The 21,036-nt window shown below is 39.7% G+C and overlaps 1 protein-coding gene across 2 annotated transcripts in view; it reads left to right on the plus strand.

The window, feature by feature from the left end:
- The first annotated feature begins 235 nt into the window (after positions 1–235).
- Positions 236–21,036, plus strand: part of LOC108664519 (protein Wnt-4) — a 57,977-nt gene continuing 37,176 nt past the window's right edge. For both annotated transcript variants that reach the window (XM_018151115.2, XM_018151116.2), the window contains exon 1: positions 236–662. In XM_018151115.2, the coding sequence (XP_018006604.1) occupies positions 436–662 (227 nt within the window). In that variant the 5' untranslated portion in view covers positions 236–435. The remainder of the gene's footprint in view (positions 663–21,036) is intronic.

The following is a 21,036-nucleotide window of genomic DNA, read 5'->3' on the forward strand; positions in this document are numbered from 1 at the left end:
TAGAAATGTTTTCATTTTAATATAAACTTTGCTGGCTCGATGAATGCCGTTTCAAAACTATGTTTGAAGCGAATGATAATTATTGCAAAAAGTTTGAAATCACTGCAATTGTTATGCTTAAGGTCAAAATTGGTTGAATATTTGAGTGGGTGGAGCAAAGGTCGAATGGGCGTGGCACGGGTCGAGTGGGCTGAGCATTGGGCAGCGAGGTCAGCTCACGCCAGTCGCTCAAGATCGCGCTTAAAAGGTGGTTGTGTGAACCTGCGTACCCGAGTTCCCTTCGCTGGACCCCTCAAATTCTGTACCAAGCGTCGAACTTACAGGATTTGACGTTCGTAAATATGAACTAATATACAGACATAATTTTGAAAATTCATTGGACGGTGAACTTTAAATTCACGACGTACGCGTCATAGATAGTTTTGTCACTATGAGATGTGTTGTAAGCTCAGGTGCTTGAGAATGGCGAGGCTTGGACAAGGTATGTGTTCGACACGAAGCTCGTTTGTAGTGCACAACCGGCGTGAGTGCCGGCTGGTGACAGCGGCTGTAGGACGGCCCCACACGACGCTGCTAACAACCTCATGGAAATGTCAGAAGCTTGCACTGATGCTGGCACTGCTTACGGCCCTCACTCCCACCGCGTCAGCTATCCAGTGGTTGTGAGTACACCCTTTAAAAGGTCACACAATTCAGCGTACTTCGTATATTTAAGTCAGTTAAATGCATGAATGATGTTTTATGTTGATGTTTTTATTTAATTTAATCGTTATACTAGCGTGAAGTCCGGTTGGTTATCTGTAGCTTTTATAGCACTGCATGCAGGATCTGAAGCATTGTAAGAATTGCGTTCATTGTTGCCAACCTTGCCATCTCGCTGCTGACTCGTAAGATGCGCAGGTATTCTGTTGAAAAAGTCAGTAGTTTTAGTTTAGCATTGCTTATAGTGAATAAATTGTATGCTCAAAGTTTACGGGACACTTCTGCTACTGGGTCTATAACCTGAACTTCTGGTTGGTACCGCCTTCGGAACGAAGTTCATCAGCACATCAGGAGCATAATTACAGCTAAAATACTTTGACATTCGCTGTTGAGAAATTACCTCTACTTAGTACTTATATACTTATTTGCGATTTCACATTTGCATTTTTACACATAATTTATGTTATTGTAATTGTTCTCCTCTAGGCAACAGATGTTTGAACATATTGCAAATAATTTTTTTTTAATATCAAATGTATATGAATCCTAACGATGGGAGTTGACATAAACAATCATCTTTAAGACGACATGAGTCGAATCGCTTAAGAGTTTTCCACTACGCGCCGGTCTTAAGTCTATTGAAGCACAGCCATGTAAGAATGTCGTCCATGAGCTGCAAGATCACGCAAGCACGCACTTCATGCAACCACAATTTGCGTGTCCTGGTCTGCAGCTTCAGTGATTAGGTGAGCCTATAGCGCTTCACGCCGCGGCTCAGCGCCCGCACCCTGACAGAGCGCCGCTCTCCATGCAGCCTGACGGGCGCGCGAAGCCTCGACCAACGGGCAGCTCCGCGACGTCGACATGAGCGAACGACTGTAAAGGTTAAGAACTAGGACCTAGGCGATTGTGAATGCCCTATCAAATTCCACGACTTGGCACAGCTACCTGCTACTGGACTAATAGTGATCCAAATATTTTAGGCAAATTTATGACAGCTTGGCTTTACGACTACAAAGTTACGGTGCTACTAAATTGCCAGACGAGCTGGATCACAAGACGACTGAGTGACTTGACGCCTGAGCGCCGGACGCGCCCCTCGATCAGCACGATTCGCTGTGGTCGCGCCCCTGTTTTTTAACGAGCTTTTTAGAGCTGAAATTTTTTTGCACGAGTACGCGCAGCGCGATGGCAGAAGACTGCTGTCTATCGATGCTAATGGCAGGTTGAAGCAATCGATGAGGCGTAAGATAGCCACGATGGTACACCTGCGTCTCGCCAGCCTTGTCAGTCACAGGACGAATTAAGCCAGCTTGGATTCCTCCGTAATAATGGCTTGAAGCTAAGTCACCCTGTAATCAAACTCAGCTTTTCTCTCGTCTATCTGACACTGCAATGATGGCTGCCTCCGCACTTTACCTCATGATGACTTATTCTCCACCCCTCCAGGAGCAAGGATTGTTTGGCCGTCGAACTTGCGATGTGTAACTCAAACTTTACAATTTTGTACCTCTTTAGGGAAATGATAAATAGCGTTCATTAAGCGGATTTATTTTAACTCTGACGGCGCCTTTTGGTCTCATGTAATTACGATGGTCCGTGCAACTTCCGTTACTCGTACCATATTTTTGGTAACTCAAGAAACGGTCAGACTCATACGTTACCGATATGTTGAACAAATTGAATTATCGCTTCGAAACTTTTAAATCGTAGCATTAATGTACTGTATTGGTCTAAATTTTCAAAAAATTATTTTTATATTTCAAATGAAGATGTGATATTGTATACCTAGCTTTAACGGTCTATGAATTTTTAACCCGTTAAAGAAAAAAAACTCTAAATTAAAGCGTAATATCACTTGTCCAATAACGCTAAATATTCAATGATGTTGATTGTCAAGAAAGAACCGAAGACGGCAACGCTCACAAGAATGATTTTTCGACAATTGGATATAATTATTTTTTTGAAGCAATTTTCAGTCCTGCTTGCATGACCCTTTATGAATGTCTACGGGGATGACTCATAACTGTTCACTTTATTTGTGCTTTCTAAACGTTTCAGTTAGCATTGGAACGATTGAAAATTGTGTCTGCGTACTAAACACATAAAAAATACAACATATGCATAAAATTAGGTTCTGCTAAATCCTTATTACATTTTTGATCAACTAGGTTAATGCAATAAAGGATTAACGTGGTTTTATGAGGAAAAATCCATAAGTCTAGTGTAAACGTTCAATTTTTTCGTCGACACTGAAATATTTTATGTATTAATCACCAAGAGAGACCGATAAGAATCTTCAATTAATCTTTGCAGATATTTAGTATTGTTTATCATGATTGATTGCCAAATAGCATATTCGAATAGGAAGGATGCCCTTGTAATTTTCTATAAACAAATCCTACATTGTTCGGTGTGGCGCAAGGCACTTCGCATGTCTGCTTTATTATTCTACATTTTTAGAAATTTTTACTTGATCACCTGATGAATCGAGGCGCCACTTCCATAGAATTAAATGGGATGAAAAAAATTAAAACCTTTATTCTGTGCGATGAGGAGAACCCGTTTTTCAGGAGAGCCCGAGCTTCAATAAATTCACTAGTACATTTTAAAAATATTTGTTAATCAAAAAAATAATTTATATTACTGAACACAAAGTACGATGGAAACCCATACAGTTGAAACATGTTACGAATGAATTTGAACTCAGAATGCATGTCACGGAAGGTGGAACCAACTTTTTAGCCGAGGCGTTTCGCGTTGCGGTAGACCATTCAATAAAAAAAATAACGTAATAAAGTTTCAATCTTTCCCGTGTATTTTTAGATTTCAACAGATGATCATACTTGTATTCTATGTATTCTATGCAATTTTTTTAAATGATGATGGTGCTGGTATTCGAAACGTTTTCAAGGAAGATTTGGGGGATAACCATGGCATTTTGTTTGCTTCTAAATTCTTGATGAAGTTTGTTGTTATGTGACATGCCATCGATGTGCTTCGCTAAATACTTATTTGATTGAACTTCATACACTGTTCGAATGGAGGATAAGACGAGGAGCTTCACCAAGACAGGTTAGACGAGCGTCCCTCAGTTAATTTGCAATCGTGTGGAGCTTTCTATGCTTAGTGATAAGCAGGGAGATCGTGCATGATGAACGTTGCTTTTTACGTTGTTTTACAGCTCATTTTCATGAGTTAAGTTCGTTTCTTCAAATGAGTCTTTCTAAATTTGAATTATGTCGAAACCGTGTTGGCTGGATCTGGTCCAGTCTTGGCGCGGTGTTCGTTCAGCTGAATAAGAGGAGTGCATGCTACCGCCAGCAAACTTGCTTGTTTGTACCGATGACACACCGTGGCATCTGCGTGCCATTGTTGGAGGCTATGCCCTCGCGGTTTCGGAACCACCGATCTAAGCACAAGTTCCTCCTTCTTAACAATTTTTACTGTTTAGTTTAATTTAATCACTTCACTTATTAAGCATGCATAAATTTTTGAAATTCATGGTTTTAATTGATATTAAAATTTACAGAATTTTCAAACTTAAGCTAAAATCATCTACTCATGGTGTTCAAAGATTTTTATGAAGCGTTCTACTTACGAAGCCACAAATGCCTTCGTGGTTTGAAAAGTCTTTTAGGCCTCTAGGCCTGCACTACCGATTGATCATTGTGTATGCTAATGACACTCGGCACTCTCTGCAGATGATGACAGAGGCTTCATGATTGACGACTCTGATCTGACCTTGCTCGGTGGTTCGCCTCCTGTGGCGCAAGGGGGACTCGCCCGGGGCCGGCAGCTGTTGGCCCCTGGAGCGGCAAAGGATCCACCAGGGGGCGGGGGGCAATGTGGGGTCAAGCCGCAAGGGGAGATGCCCAACACCCCCCCGCTCACAGCAGAGGAAGAAGGGAGTAGCCACCCCGGACCCCTCTTTAAATACTTTCGAGGCGAGGATGAGAGCCAGGAGGGGGAGGGTTGCTCAGTGCCCGGGGTGCAACAGGGTGCTGTCGGTCGCCAATATGGCGAGGCACCAGAGGGCGTGCCTGGTGTGGGACCCTGGGGGGGGGGCAAGTCCCTGACGGGGATCGACGGCCCGGGAACGGAACGGAACGGAACGGACTCTGATCTGGATGTTCATGTGCACGCTTCATCTCCAGATAACTATAGGTACAGATTCTCTTTGAATCTGACTGTACAATTCCGCAAAGAGACATCAGCTTATTCCGACTGTTGGGATACCGGTACCTTCTACCTTGAAGGAGTGAGCAACAGCCTCTTGTTGAGATAATGCATGCACATCGGATGACGGATGATCGCTGGCGTCCACTCCGTCTTAGTGGATCAATTGCTGTGATCAATGAACATCGCCTAGAGTTCTTGGGAGGAAAGTCAGGCAATTAAATTGTACACTATAAGAGTAGGACTTTTAGCCTCTATATGCTTCGAAGGATCAAGACGATGCAGTTCTATATACTCAAATCAAGATCGCGAGTATTAAGAGAATCAGTAGCTAATATCAATGCATAATTTATGGAATAATGTTCTTGTCGCCCATTGCTGGCGTTACAGTCTCTATCATATGACTTGAATTAATTTCAGTTTTGTTAGATTTAGACATAACATTTAACATCAGCTTACTGGATGCCATCATTCTCAATGAGAAATGTTTACCTAAAATTCACTATGGCTTATAAATATATATATATTCATTAATATGAATTTAGATTTACTATTGCTCATAAAAAGTATTATCACTGCTTATAAAGATGTATCTCACTTAATAGTTTTGCCCACTGATCAGCATTGGGAGGCGTATCTACACAAGCGGAATTGACTTGTCAGACGTGTAGTTTTTTTTACTGCAAACATGGATAATTTTCCATTCCCATTCAGTTGGTGTTTATATCGTTCATACGACGAATTTTATAAAATCTCAATCACGTTTGTTTCATTTCTGAAAAATTACTTGCAAATTTCTGGCGTGATCGAGAAAATAATAAGGACGCGTTTAGAGGAATCATCTTGCTTGCCGTTGTGGTGATGTTTGTTTTAAACAGAAAAAGAGAGCCCAGCTAGCCTGCAGCCTCCTCCCCCATGATGGCTAATGAGCCTAACTCTGGCCATGTTAGTTAACACCGCTAATGCCGCCGCACTAGCTGGCTTCTAGCAAGGTCGGTCTTGCTTGTGGCTGAACAAAGACATTAGCTTCTTATTCCTCACGTTTATTTACAATGCAACTGTAAAACCATATAAGTATAGCGCTCCATGAATGTTTTGTCATGGTTATGAGTGCCTTTTAATCTTGCATGGGAATATGCTAAGACTTAACAGGGCAGTTAACTTTTCGTGCATTTTTAATGAGCGAACTTATTAAAGCTATTTCTGAACTCGTTTCTTTCGTCTAGCCATTGTGATTGTGATGCACTCTTACAATTCCAACTTTATCATAAATTCAATTAAAATCTTTAGTTTAGTTTTTTTTACCAATATAATTGGGTAAAATTTAATAACAATGCTGGTTAATGGCTGATGGATTCTGGAGTCATAAATTTTTGTCGTCTGGCTTTTGGTCTTTCCGAAGAAATAGACGTCCACACACCTGTGGCACTACTGAGAGTATAGACAAGTTCCCGGTTTGTATCTCCTTCGTCAAAAGTTGTTGATTGTTAACGAGTCGAGGAATGTTGAGTTGCGTGGTCACCGCGGCCTATACGTATATGCCCTCGAACTCTCATGAGCTCGAGGCAGATTCTGCTATCGCGTTGTGCCGGAATGTAAACCCAAATAATGTGCATTGTCGATACATCGATGCTATGGTACATCGAAGTATCGACGATGGTATGGTACTTACACATCGAAGTACACATTACACATTACACTATGGTACATCGAAGTACTTACATCGGTAAATCGTCGATACTTTCTTTTCAACAATTTCTTTATGAATTTTCAACAGTACGTACTTGTTTATTTTGCAGCTGTAACTTTTTTGTGTACGTGCAACCATTTTTGGAATTGGTGTAGCGAAAATAGTTTTTAAATAATCAGGAATTAACTATTGTAATAAATAAAAACAATCTTGTGGTTCGGTGATGATTGAATGCAGTTTTTGGGAAAGATTGAGTCAATATCGTTGAAATGACAAAAATATAGCCACTGAGCGATTCACATGATGGTTAATTTGATCATAAAACGACCAAATTTGAGTTTATGTTTGACAAATTTGAGTTAAACAAATTTTCATTTGAGAGGATAGAATGCTGTAGAATAAAATTTTTACACGGTCCTTTTCTCGGCCTGTTATAAGTAAATACCATTTAAATTTTTTATTCACTGTTTTTCGACACGAAGTACATCCGTTATTTCAAGTAATTAATTTTCAAATGATTAATGTGCGTACGGAATAATGTAGAATTATGAAAGGCTGCTAGACGCGGCCAATGTATCGAGCCGCTTCGTATGGGTGTTGTGTAGCATGTCGTAGGATGTATACCGTAAACTACTTTGTGTGTATAATAAAAGAGGTCAGCTGCCCTCCGACAGACTCGAGTAGCTCCCACTTGTACCCTCACGAATTTCTTGGCAGGCGTATCGATGGCCACCAGATTTCCAATGGGAAATATGCCAAATTTTGTGTTAGGGAAAAAAGCTAGTGTAAAGCCAGGCCCTAAACAGAAGGTAAAGTTGCCCAGCAGTGAAATAAGAGTTTAAAAAACGGCTCGTTCGTGAATACTTGTTTCTGAGCCGTGCTTAGGCATTTGCTTGGGCACTTCCTAAAGAACGGAATCCGTTGACAGAGACACTATTTCAGCCTAACCTCGAATTGCTTAGCGCACGATGAATTTTCACTAGCGAGTAACTACGGCTGCTGGTCTATGAATAACTCATTGACTGAGGGAAGAGAGAAACATTATTTGGAAGGATAAAGTAGTAAATTATTACCAAATTATTTAACAACTGTAAATTGCTACTGGCGTGGATCTTGCATGTTGAATGAAAGTGCCAACGTGAACAAAGTTCATCATGATATCAAGAGATATTTGATGTGAAGATTGTTGTGCGTTTTGATGGGCCTACTAAAATTATATCCTCACCACAATAATCTGTCTTGAATAATTAGACGCCATGGAAGACCACACCTGGCAGGACGCTTGTCTTTCATCTCTTGCTTGCAAAATATCCTCAGTTACAGAAAGAAAGAACTCGGCTGTATACAGCGTCCATCATCCGACTCATCATCACCTCAGGAATTCCTGGCAGAGATACGAGAAAAATGGAGCCACTTTTATTGTGGCCCGGAAAGCAAAAATTGAAGTTGCTTTGCGCCAATTAGAGCTTCAGTAAACAAGCCTCCTGCATATCGCACAAGGCTCTGCACGTTACAAAGCGCACGAATGATAATCAACCATCAAACCCTCGGCAATTTCAGCCTATACAGTTGAAGATCAAACCCAGCAAATAAGAATCACACACTTGTCGCCGCGAGCAAACAATGCTCGGATGCAGCTGGGTTAAGAGGTTCTATATGTTTATTGGCTGGTCATCGTCGTTCAATCATGGATTTTCAAGTAATGATTACATAAGGTTTTCATTTGAGTCGTTTTATTTTCTACTAAATAACCCCTTTTAATTAGCACGTTCATTTCAACCCCGTAGAAATGGACAAATAATAAGCCAAAACTTCCAATTCCAAACTTCTCTCCTAAGTGAAAAATCATGCTCCTATAAATCATATAAAATGATGCTCCTAAACGCACCAAAAAATTGACCACTTAAATAAACAGAGCTTGCGTCATTAGTACAACGGCGTCGAATATCCTCAGAGTTGTTACGAGATCTACGGTGGCGAATAATTTACCTTGAGGCTAAGCGGTAGAGTAGAGCGACGCTTTAATGGCTTTTATTATCGCCACAGAGATTACAAATATTTCAATTAGTCGAATGTAATTGATGCGCTAGGTAAACGGGAGATCATTTGAAACGAAGACCAATAATACTACTGATAATGTATCGATAGAGCGATAAGCCTCTTGTTGACATTTCCATGTAGGAACTGCTCTCCAAGCCTACATGATTCATGGTGTCTGGCTGCCACCGTACATATTTAGAAATTTATGAACTCTTACATGCATTTGATTTAACTATTCTTTTTCAAGGCACCTAATGCAAATTAAGGATATTTTTCTTTCCACGATTCATCGATTTTCGTAGCGAAATGCATGAAATTACTACCGTAGTGTACTTTTCCAAGGACCAGATGAAGATGCTCTGAAGAATTACTTTATGTTTACAATTTATTCTCACGATTATCACAAGAATGATTAAAAACACTTCAACAAAATTATTATACCACAAAATTATAATTATTAGACCTCTACATTGCACAATAATTTCAGACTCTTTTTAAAGCAGTTGGAGCCGTCGAGAACGAACTCGTGAAAAATTCGACGGTTGAGTGGAGCCGTGACGGGATGCGCGTCAAGATCGCGACGCAGTCTGATCGCCGGGCTCGGCAGATCTGTCTCTGTTTGGCATAAATATTTTAGCTAGCACATATACACGGGCCTCCACATCGGCGACCAGTGCTTCAAATGATGGCTACATCTGGCCGATGCTAGCAATGCATTCTCAGCATGATTGCTTTCTCAACTTATGTTTGCACCGCATCCTTCAGCATGATTGCTTTCTCTGTTTCCTCTACTAATAATAATGTTAAGAAAGTGTATTTAATTGTAGGTATCCGAAAGCTGCACCTGTAGAATGAATAAAATACAATATAAATTAAGATGAAGTCGATATTAGGCGCAATATAAAAGGAAATATTACAAGTTTCAGGAACAATTTTTAGCACCCCAAACGTTGGTGGACAAGGCTGTAGCGAGGTTACATTTAATTGAACTAACGAAGAAAGAAAAAGTCAATGTAGAAGATATTCGGAAGTTTACGAAAGGTTTGATTTTTTAAAAAAATTGTGATGATTATTATGTTCGTTTAAATTTATAACTAAGTTTAATATTGAATGTCCCTACAGCTTTATTAATGTTGGTTGTACATGATGGACCCCTGCGCATCCCCCAACTGCTCGAATATTACTAACTAAATTTCATCAAACCTCAGTCGATTGTCCTGTTTAACATTCAAATAATTTATTATGATTCATTTACTTCAATATTTCAGTGCTTTGAATGTGGTGTTGTAAATAGGATGCAAGCTAACCAAAACTTAGCAAATAATTTATTCTTCCACAGAATTTATCATTTCATTGAACTGCCAAAGCTTGACGTGTTTTTTGTGCCTGTGCAACTCTTCTCCTTGAAAACATGTTGTGCAAGTTTCAGCGCCGGCTGCGCCAGTTTCATCTATTGCTGCATCCTGCGGTTCCGCAAATGTGTGATTTGATGGACTGAACCAGATAAGCTGGAGCAGGTCTATTTATTACTGGGTTTCTTTACTTAGCGCCTGCGTTTGTCAATTTTTGTAGCTGGTACTTATTTTGTTTTGTTTTATTGTGCAAGGGAAGATCGGTGGGCGGCAGCGGACTGACAGCGAGCCTCGTAGCCACTGATAAACGTCCTCTTAATTGCACTGATTACCTGATAATGTGCTGCTGCTCACTGCCGTCCACCGCCCGCGGATTTTCTTTGAGGCAATTCACCTTCGAAGGGCAAATTTCTGTTATCAGAGAAGCGTTTCTCATACATGGCATGTTTTCTTTCACGTGAGCCTATTATATTATATTATTATTTTCACTATCAATACTTTCCAATATTTCATAGGTAAATAAAATGGGGATATTAAATTATTAAAAATTAAACATCAGAGCGACGTGATACTGAAAATCCGCTACAAAATAAGCACAAATTCTTATTTATTGCTTCCGAATTCTGAGATTTGACTGGAGGGGGGAATGGTGACTGCTCTATCTCACAAATGATAATGCTGATGTAATTGTACATGTAATGTGTACATGTAATTCCATTCTCGTTTCTCAGGTAATTCCCTTCAACACAGACATATTTTCACTGTTTTTTCTTAAATTAATCATAAGAGCTAAAGGATCACGTACAAAATGTATGAGGCTAACAAAATGTTACCATGTATGCACTCGTAATCTAGAAGGTAGGAAACAACGGCAATTATAACACACCTTTTGCAAGCATTTGAAACGATATGAATGATACAATCTGAGAATATCTACAAGATACGACAGCACGAAAGATGCTTAATATTTCACCTTGCATGATTGCTATTAGTATTATTGTTTTATTTTCAAGAACCACCAAAGAAGTCAGTAGGACATACAAAAGCCGATGCTTCTGAAGGAGCAGTATTGATTATAAGAAATATTAGCACTGGTCGTGAACTTGAGCGGTTGGCTAGCGTCATCAGCAGGTTATATTGTTACAAGCACAAGTTTCGGTTGAAGAGCAGGGAAGGCGACCTGAACTGGGGTCGTCATGCAGCTCCTTGCATGCAGCAGCACCATCAAGACAATGACTGACGGCTGACGAGATCACTTTGTCTTCTAATGTGCTATAATGAGTTCCTCCTGCGAATAGGACACGAATAATAACATAATATTTTCTATTGCCTTGCTATACCAAAAAATATTTTGTACGTTCATTAGTTTTAGTTAGGCTAATGAACGGCATACAGAAATGACTCAATATGCACAATGATCACCTGAATAGACTTCCGAAGAATTAAATATAAATACCACAGAGGAATTGTATGATCTCAGTTTTTGGAAATATTGATCCGTTCTATCTATTTTTTGAAAATTAGTCGAATACGTCAACAAGTCATTCATCAATTTGACTCTGTTGTGCAGGACGAATGAGATTGACAAATGTTGTAAATAATTCAGCATGCATGTGCTCAAGCATCATTACTGATGGTTATATGTATTTATTAAAGAATTATTGCTATCAGTTTAAAGTAAGTGCTGAATTCTTCTAAGTAATTTCATTAATTAAATTATACCTTGCTTCATGATATTACTGATAAAACTGGCTAATGGTCGCAAAGATCGGATATGTTGTGAAGTCTTAAAGAATCCATCACGTATATTTTTTAAATTCATTACGCAACAGTTTTGATTCAAATGCCTAGAATAAGCGTGAGATTTGGAGTTCGAAGACGCCAAAGCCTGTTGCGCCTCTGCATCTCTTTGCCCCAACATGTAAGACGTTGACGAGCTCCTGGTGAGACTTGCGTCCCGTCTCCTTATCTTCTGCCACATGCACGCAAAAACTTGAGACACTTGCAGTCCTGCATATATCCACACGTTCCAGCATCACTTCTGAAACATATAAATATTGGCATCTTTTTTTCGCGTCAGGATCAACAACCCATACAGTCTGGAAGTGATAGAAGTCATTTGTAAATTCGTAATACTCGTATATATCATATATGTGTCTCTATGATCACCCACAAGATTTTTTCTCTCATCAATTCGATTTAAATCCTCTAATTATCTCGAACGATGTTCCAGGCATCAAATATCTACATCATTATAGTTCATCACACCAAACTCAGCGTAATAAACACCGATGCAAATCTCAATGTCGCAATTAAGTTTTGTACACCGTCCTTTAAAGTGAAGTACTGGATTCCGAGGACAGCGCCAGCAGCTTCTCGGACCAGCACTGAGTCCTCAAAAAGGTTAATAGGCAGAGCCGAGCTCGCCAATTACGCGGCGCTAAAAAGCCAGGCTGCGACTTGTTTGAGCACATTTGCTCTCAGTGCCATGTTATCTATACCAGTTCTTCGGACCTGAGAAGGTGGTCCCATCTTATTATAAAAGGCTGTACGGGGACGTTATTTCGCACTGCGGGCACGCTGTGCTGTGAATACGTGTTCTCTGCTGACGCTGTGATCCACTGCGGGCACGATTTAATGCACTGTAGGTGTACGTCTCCGTGATCTGCTTGGACGTGGTTAGGCGCTTGTATCTATTCTCCAGTTGCTCTTATGCACCGTGGTACTGATGTGACATGAGCACTTCGGGAACGATGGTGCTCACTGCAGTAACACAGTTTTGCATGTACTGGCGGGACGCTGTCGGACACCACGGGAACGCGGTGCACACTGCCGGGGCTCAGTTGTACACTTCGATCATGGACGCTATATACACATTCGGGACGTTGTTGTACCTGTGAAATATACTATTGTATATATTATTGTCAGGATATTGTTTATAACAACGTCGGACTTTAAGAATAATGTTCACAGTATCGTAGTGAAGATGCTGTTGTGCCGTAGGATGGCGTGCACTGTAATGTAAAGATTTCAGATTCCAACTCTAAGTTGCAGTTGTTGAATACACAATTACAACCTTATTATTTAACGACGTCCGTCATCTGATCTTCGGGTTTCATGTAGTGTTATAAATGAAGTTAAATTTGTCACATTTAAATATAACTGGACGTGATATTGACTGTTGACCCGAAAACCGTGTCTTCATGGAATTTTTTCACAACGCTTACATGATGGGAATATTTTGCGCTACCTTCTAGTTTGAGTTTAAATAAGTTACATACGCGGAATGAAGTTACGGATACTTAAAATTGTGTACAAGTTTTACGTTGTTTAGGACATGAACTGCTGAAAGATGTAAAATGAATGGCATAATGAGCGGCAAGGCTGTCGCCTGCCAAGCATGAACGTCGTCAGGGATTCATGGAAGCTGTCACGTGAGCGAGTCTTGATGAGCGAGATGACCCCTACAAAGTTGGTGTAGTATTCACCACAGCCGAGCTTCGTCGCTGTGTAGCCCTTAATTGATATGCCCACTAAAAATTCCAGTGATTGATTGATTCTCAAGTTTTGGTGTATACAAAAACTTTCGTAGTTTGGTTCTTCTGTCTGATGTCATTTACCATAATAATTAAATATGGCATGTTAACCCAATTAATTGGCGTATCCAAGATATTACTTTCAAGTTTTAGTTACATACGAGTATGTAGGGTTTAGGTTATAGTGTTATTTGTAGTAGTATGTGCCTATTAGATTACACATTTAGTTTCAACAGTCGTGCTAATAATCCGCATTTATTAGAATTGAATTATCATGGCCAGAAATCTGAAGTATATATTGCGTCTCTCAAAGAGGAAATGTAGCAAAATTCATACATTGCCAGTAATTCTATTTGGCTTAAACCTATCTTGCTGCTTCTTCTACCAGCTCTATTCCATATAGTGAAGTATTCTTCCAGCTATTAAATGCAGTTCATTCACGTTAACATTCCAGATCAATGGAGATATTGATGCATTATATGTATTGTATTAATTCCATGCAAATTCAATGACTAAGAAAGCAATACCAGTTCAAATAATTCAAGTTCTTCGTGCATGCGAGCAGTTCCTTTCAACTCCCATTAAAGCATTAATAGTGCTACAACTAATATGCAGACTAATAACAAAGGCAGAAAATGATTAATTTTGTGAGCGCCATACCCCGCGTTTAGGCAAATGATGGGCGTAGCTCGAGATTTTGATGGACCACGAACTTCCTCACTCGGGTATGGAGCGGCGCGTTCATCTGTAGTAGAGAGCAAACGACGCTAAACCGCTATGTGCTCCTCGTAAAATTAAGCAAGACTTGATTTTAAAAACATTTCTAAAACCACTTATAATTAAGCGCAAAGCTTAATTTAAGTTGCTGTGCAATAAAACTAACGATTTCAGTCATCAAAGTTCAGTAGATTATACCATGCTATCGATATTTCGACAGGCCCAATAAACTCCTAATTATGTAAGAAAATGAAAAAGTGCTCACAATTTCCTTTACTTAAACATTTTTCTACGAACTTGCATTTCTCTGTTTTCCATATAAAAATTCATCCTTATCATGTAAAACATAAATATGAAGGGTAATGAATGTGGGCTGGTCATTTGAACCACTGGCAAGGAGCAAAGTGGAAATACAGTAATTATACAGCTTACGCTTCGGCATCTTTAGCTTCACTCACTGCAGTCGTGATTGACACTGCGCGCAGAGGGCTTATCAGATGACGCCCGCCCTCTCTTGGGCGCAACACGAGATGCCACTGACGCTCGGCGCGCCATAGAGGGCAGCATGTAGGTTGCTCTTGCTACGTACTAAATATTTGCACAGTTTTATACGTAACTTTCCCTCGTGTAAATGTTCGTTATCAGTGTTATTGTTGCGAACTCTTCTGATGTTGAGAAAGGGTTCAACAGTTAACTACTATAGCAATCGTGAGCAGTTAAATTGTGCAGAATGTGACTTTCGGTATATCTGTCTTGCAAAACATGTGTCATCAAATTTATTCATGTCAATGGCATCATTGCATATGCTGCCACAGGTGCGTGATACATCATTCTACGAATTTTTTTTGCTAAATTTTCGTTGTAATTTAGGTAGTGCAATATATAATTTTGTATAATTCCCTCAATATAATTTTATCAGGATTAAAGGGAAAATTAATTATAATGTAAATGGCTCCGAGTTGAATCCAGCTAGACTAAATATTTTTAAATCTCGTTCCAATTTTGAATTGTCGATTATAATTGCGTATTTTGCATTATGCATATAAATGTATTATTTTGCATATTAATACATCATGCATTATTTTGTGTGTTTGGCAGCTTACGTTTCACCATGAAAGAAGATTATGAGGTTAAATGTTTTGCTTTCACGTAGAAGAAAAAAGAAAAATTATACAAAAAATATACACTCTTCAACACACTGCCAGTTACATACACACCATAACCAGAGGCCTTTTTGCCGTGGCATTCATGGAACTTCTTTTGCGCTAAACTTTAGGTATTCGCCAACCCTGGACGCTGTTTGCTCTAAGTATTTACCGGACTTGTGGCTCTCATGTTCCCTCGAGACGGGAATACTGCGCGCTCGAGATGTCCTTCAAAACGAGCAGGGCATTTAAAAAAGTTACACACGTATTTTTAATCGTATTGCATTCATTCTAATTTCCTTTGAGGATCTTCTCGAATAATACGAGAATAATAATACGAATAATACCTGATAATACTGAATCATTGAACGTTTCATATACGACTTTTGAACGAGATAATTGGCAAACACTTTCAAAAGAGCAGCAATAAACAATGAAAAGTATTTACTTTTATCCGTGACATATTTCTGTTCTTTTGAATTCTTTTAAACTTACACTGATATTATTTGCTAATATAATCTTTTCAACTTTCTAGTTACAGTAATGACGAGAACACAAGCATGTTAATAATCAATGATTGATAACGCGTCTTTATAATTAGGATGGGATTCATTTTAGCGTATCTCGATTAGCTGATGCAATTAAAAAGAAAACTTCCCGATGCATACCATTTCACAACGAGATTGAAGTTTTATGGGTGGAGGCAGAAGATGTTTGCTCGGCACACTATAGCTGCAGTAGCTCCCCAGCTGTCTGTCCATGAGAGCAACTATATAGCTGCAGATATGAGCGCAGTTCGCCAGTGTGGCCCAGCATTTTAATGCTTCTTTAATCACAGCCTCGAGCTTCCATTGTTGGCGAGAAAATCGATCTGTTCTCAGCGATGGGAGGACGCCACTTGAATCGAATTAAGTGACCCCGTAACGCTGTTATATTCATGAGATGCAGGTCCTCGTGCAGCTGTTGCACTGCACAATCAAGTTAAAAATCTTTCGCTGAAATTCGTGATACATTTAACCCGAGATCTATTTAAAGATATTCTGCGGTATATATGGTCAGAAATATGATCGTTTTGGTGGAAGCAGTATTTTTTGTCAATCAAACTCTATAACTGAACGGCGGCATACGGACGTTTAATGCATGGCGTCCATGACGGATGGATGCCAAGAAATCTTTCTTGAATCTTCATAAAAAATAAATGAACTAGCAGCGTCTGATAATCATAGTTACATAATCACAGTTCACAGTTTAGAAATAGTTTTTTCCCATAAAGAAATTAGGAAAATAGCAGCCGGAAAATTTGATTGTGTATTAAGCCCTTGTAATCGCGAACTAAAATTCAACTCTTTTATTGAAATTTAAGACACTAAATTTTAATAGAAGGTTCCCTATAAAAAATTAGTGTTCCGTATAACCTGGAGAAGAATCACGAAGCAAGGGAAGGAATGAAGCGTTCAAGACTGAGGGGGGCGAGGGGAACCGCCATCGCCAGATAGAAAAAAAAATACGAAGAAGCGCCCTCGACGGCCCTCGACCTGCGACCGCGCGTGGAGTGCCCAATTTAGTTAGCTTTTTCCTCCGTAATTACGAGCCGAATAATAAGAGAAAAACTCGAAAGTTATTGGAAACATTAAATGGGCCGAAATGGAGGGAGAGAATGTTTCTCACCGTTAACTTTTTGTTAGCTGGAAATCCGTGGCTTTGTTTGCGCTGCGTCGGACATCCGGGAGCTCAAAATTAGGAGGCATTACGACGCGCGTCTCAGGCCTTATCTCTGCACTCGTAGCCCCGGCGTCTTGAGACGTGATGTCTACGGCTTGCTCAAGTCCTTCAGTATTCTTTAAGCTTCATTATGAAGTAAAATTGTTTCTTAATATTAATTTCCTGGAAATGTACTAATTGTATTCAAGATTTATTGCGAGGACTAAAGTCTTGGCACTGAGTTTTGTAGTTTACAATACAATTCAAACGTAATTCTCTTAATTAAATGTGTAACATTAGTATCGGATGATATTTTTACATCGATTTGCATCGTCATTAAATATGTTTTCATGTATTAGAAAGTGTGAAGCAAGTCAAAACTACAATGTAAATTAAAAATACTTCTGAATATATTCCGTAACAATTAAAATGTCTAGAATTAATTAATGATCACTGCGCACAATTTTCGAGCGCCAAATACGATGACAAACTAATGCCAGGTTGCTGTAGAATTTGGAGTTCTGATAGCGCTTCGTTTTCACTGGCTAACGCATCTTATTGTTCGTCAACTGTCAAGTCCCCAAATATTTTAATCCCGTAAAAACCCGCATGACATCCCTATTGAGTCGAACAAGCATTTTTTTACCAGGCCATAAGCAGGATTACAGTGTTCATTTTTTGTCGTGGTTCCATCGGAGCGAACTAACGCAATGTTTTTCGCTTTCTTGCCTTCAATGGCGCTGTCGTCTGCTTGACGCTCGCTGGTACTAGTACAATGGCCTCACATCTCCGTCCTCTTGCTTGAGTACCTTATCGAAGATCTTTGCGCCGTGCTTATACCACGAGTCCTGTATCAGTAACACAGATGCAGCTGCTTAAGTCGAGTCGTTCTCCACTTCTTGTATCTTGAAGTGTCACGAAAGGATTTCTTGTCCGTGGTATTGTAGCGCTGCAGTCGCACGAGCCTCAACGGTACTACCTCTCTAATGAAGATGATCTCAAACCAGCGTCCGGCGTAATGCTTAACACTGGCAAAGTCGACCGCTGTTTTAGAAAAATATTTCAAAATCACACTAATGCCTAACCATGGTAAGGAAATACTTTTTTCGTTCCATGATGTATTTACATCAAATTTTGCACTAATCTGGCCGGCAATTAAAAGGATTACTCGGTGGTAATGCCTCGGGATTGCGAATTCCTTTTTGCCAATTAAATATTGTATTGGTTTCTGTATTATAGAATTTTATACTTTGTACGGGTTACAATGTTTCATAGAATTATTTTACATTTCTAACTTGATGGCAGCCAATTTCCAGCTTCCGTCAAGTTATAATTTGTTATTTGTCGTACTTATTGGGGATTGCCTAAGATTCAAAATTACAAGTCAGGCTTGACAATGCATATTGTTTTCCAGTAGAATGTTCGCATTCCGACCACAACGAAGGTCAGAAAGCCATTAACGATATTGCGGCGTGTATTGTTATGAGCGCCATTATGGAGGACGAACATCTGTTAACGAATGAGGAAGATTGGCACCTGAAGTCCCGGAGCCGCGAGCTCCAACAGAAAATATTGTCTGAGCCGCGAATACCTCAGGGCGGCGACTCTAGGCGAGGCGAGACTTGGTCCCGCGGCGCTTCACATTTACTAGCTTCATGGCGCTTATTTCCGTGGGTTGTCTAACACATCTTGGTTAGACTACGAGTGAGGTACGGAATTTCTGTTCCCGACAAATATTTAGTATTGCTTATATTTTAATATAACATATTATAAAAATAAAATAATATATTGCTTACAGTATAAAGCTCATTTCGGAAGAATATGAACGGATAAATAATTTTGACTGATATTGAACTGATATCACAAATTTAAGCAAGTCGCAGGTTCTTTTTGTCTCCGGCAGTCGACATCACTGCACCGAAGAGACGAGTCATGCAGTTGGGCGATGTAGCGGATAGCGGCAGTCGAGGAATGCACAATTAACGTCCTTAACTCCTTCATTACTCGGAGCGGTCTAAGTGTTTTACCAAGGCTTAATAACGCACCCGTCCACTGCACCTCGCCATCACCACTCTTCAGGATCCAGCTTCCATGCTTCTGAAGAGTCTTTAAGAAATAATTCTTCCTTCTGGAAGCGTTTCAACAAATTGCAGGCCGCCCTACCCGCTATTTGGCTGCTTAAAACCTTTTTGAAATTGAATACAAGTGCGCAGAATTAATATCGAGTATTACATATTCAGTGTGGTATTCAAACACTGTTTGGTAAACAATTGAGGATTTACGGACTTTATTTGGAATAAACATTGAGAAAATTAGTATAGATGCAAAGTCTAATTGCAAATCGAAATTTTTGAAATAAATTGAAATTTAATTATATCACATTTCAATTACCTTACAGTTGTCACTTCAGAAGTCGTTCACCCACGTAGTGCGTTGGTCACCGAGCGCTTGACCGCCATGCAAATCTCGACCGCCCTGCCAGGCGACCTGTGCTGCCGGGAACACACATGAAGCTTTGAAGTTAAGCGTTGTTTCTTTCAAACATGTTCAAATAGGTGGTTGGTGTTACAGATGGGCACCTGTTGAGCCTCGTAAAGTCTTCAAAACCCCCATTGTCCTTCGTAAAAGCTTATAGACGAGTGTCGTAAAATCCCGCCTCGAGTAGCATCTGTTTGTTTGCATACCTTCAGTCGCCGAGCTCGGACTGCTGGCTGCTGAAATGTAACGAGCTGATGAACTGTAATTTGAACGCCATTTAAAGCTGCATAAATATGGAAGATCTATCGTATATACTCTACTGAGGTTAATGTTTTTTCAGTCAGGGTTTGCTACCGTCATTGTAGTTATTGTTGCTTGTTATGATTTAAAATTTCGAGCTAATAAGTACTCTTTAATTTTCCCTATCTACTTCACTCAAGTGATTTAAAAATGAAAATGTATACAATTTGTGAAATAATAAAAATATTGGCGAGAACTTCTCGCGTCAATCATGCAATGGAATTTTAGGTTTTATTAGTTAAGATCGTCAGGCCTGCATTCTGACCAGAAACTTTACATGGCTTTACTTATTAAAATTAATTTGCATGCTAATATTCGCTGTGGATTCTGAATTGTGAAGGTCGAATATGCACGAATGTTACCAGTGAAAATGAGCATTCGTGATCATGGAAAAAGGTTAGCGTGATTAATGTTTCGGTTTGCTCAGTTATGAGTCTGAGCCGCTGCCAAGTTTACAGCAATTGTGAAGCTGTAAACCTGCTCATGAGTTGCTAGCTCATCAGATTGTTTCTGCTGGTCAGAACAATGCAATGGGATTTTTGCTGCTGAACGATGCGTCGTCTGTGGTAAAGTGCAGTGGTATTGCAAGATAAAAATGTTCGTAATACATTTCAAAACTCGACTGTATAGGATCAAGTATCACGGTACATAGTGTAGGATACATTTTAATCTACTAAAGAGACACGAATTACGTAAGTGTAGTAGCTCGGAAGGAATTTAATTGGTATTATAGGGCCACTACTCCGGTATGTATTTTTTGTTTATGCATTTCATGACTCAGAATTCTTTTTTTTTTTATTCAAACACTGAAATCATTTGAGGCAGCCATATAAATGATCCGCATGACAGCCTGTTTCGATGAAGTACTAAAATAAGAATTAATTTAAGCTTAGCGACCCATGTTTCATTAGGTCCCTGGGTATAACATAACATAACATAATGATGTCGGCGCTGAAATGTAGGCCTGATGTGGCCTGTCGCCGATTCTTTTCCTTTTCGTGCCTTGTTCATAGATCTAAACTCGTATCATTTGATCGGATCTTTTCATGACTGGCGATAGTTTGAAGTAGCTACTAGACTTCCACCGGGTTCGATAAGGAGCTAGGCATTTAAAATCTGAACATATATTTTTCCATAGCTTTATCTAGTCTGTTCTTGAACGCGTTCATACTTGGAGCGCCAACGATGTCATCGGG

Source organism: Hyalella azteca, unplaced genomic scaffold, assembly GCF_000764305.2.
Source record: "Hyalella azteca isolate HAZT.00-mixed unplaced genomic scaffold, Hazt_2.0.2 contig12697, whole genome shotgun sequence".
Lineage (NCBI taxonomy): Eukaryota > Metazoa > Arthropoda > Malacostraca > Amphipoda > Hyalellidae > Hyalella > Hyalella azteca.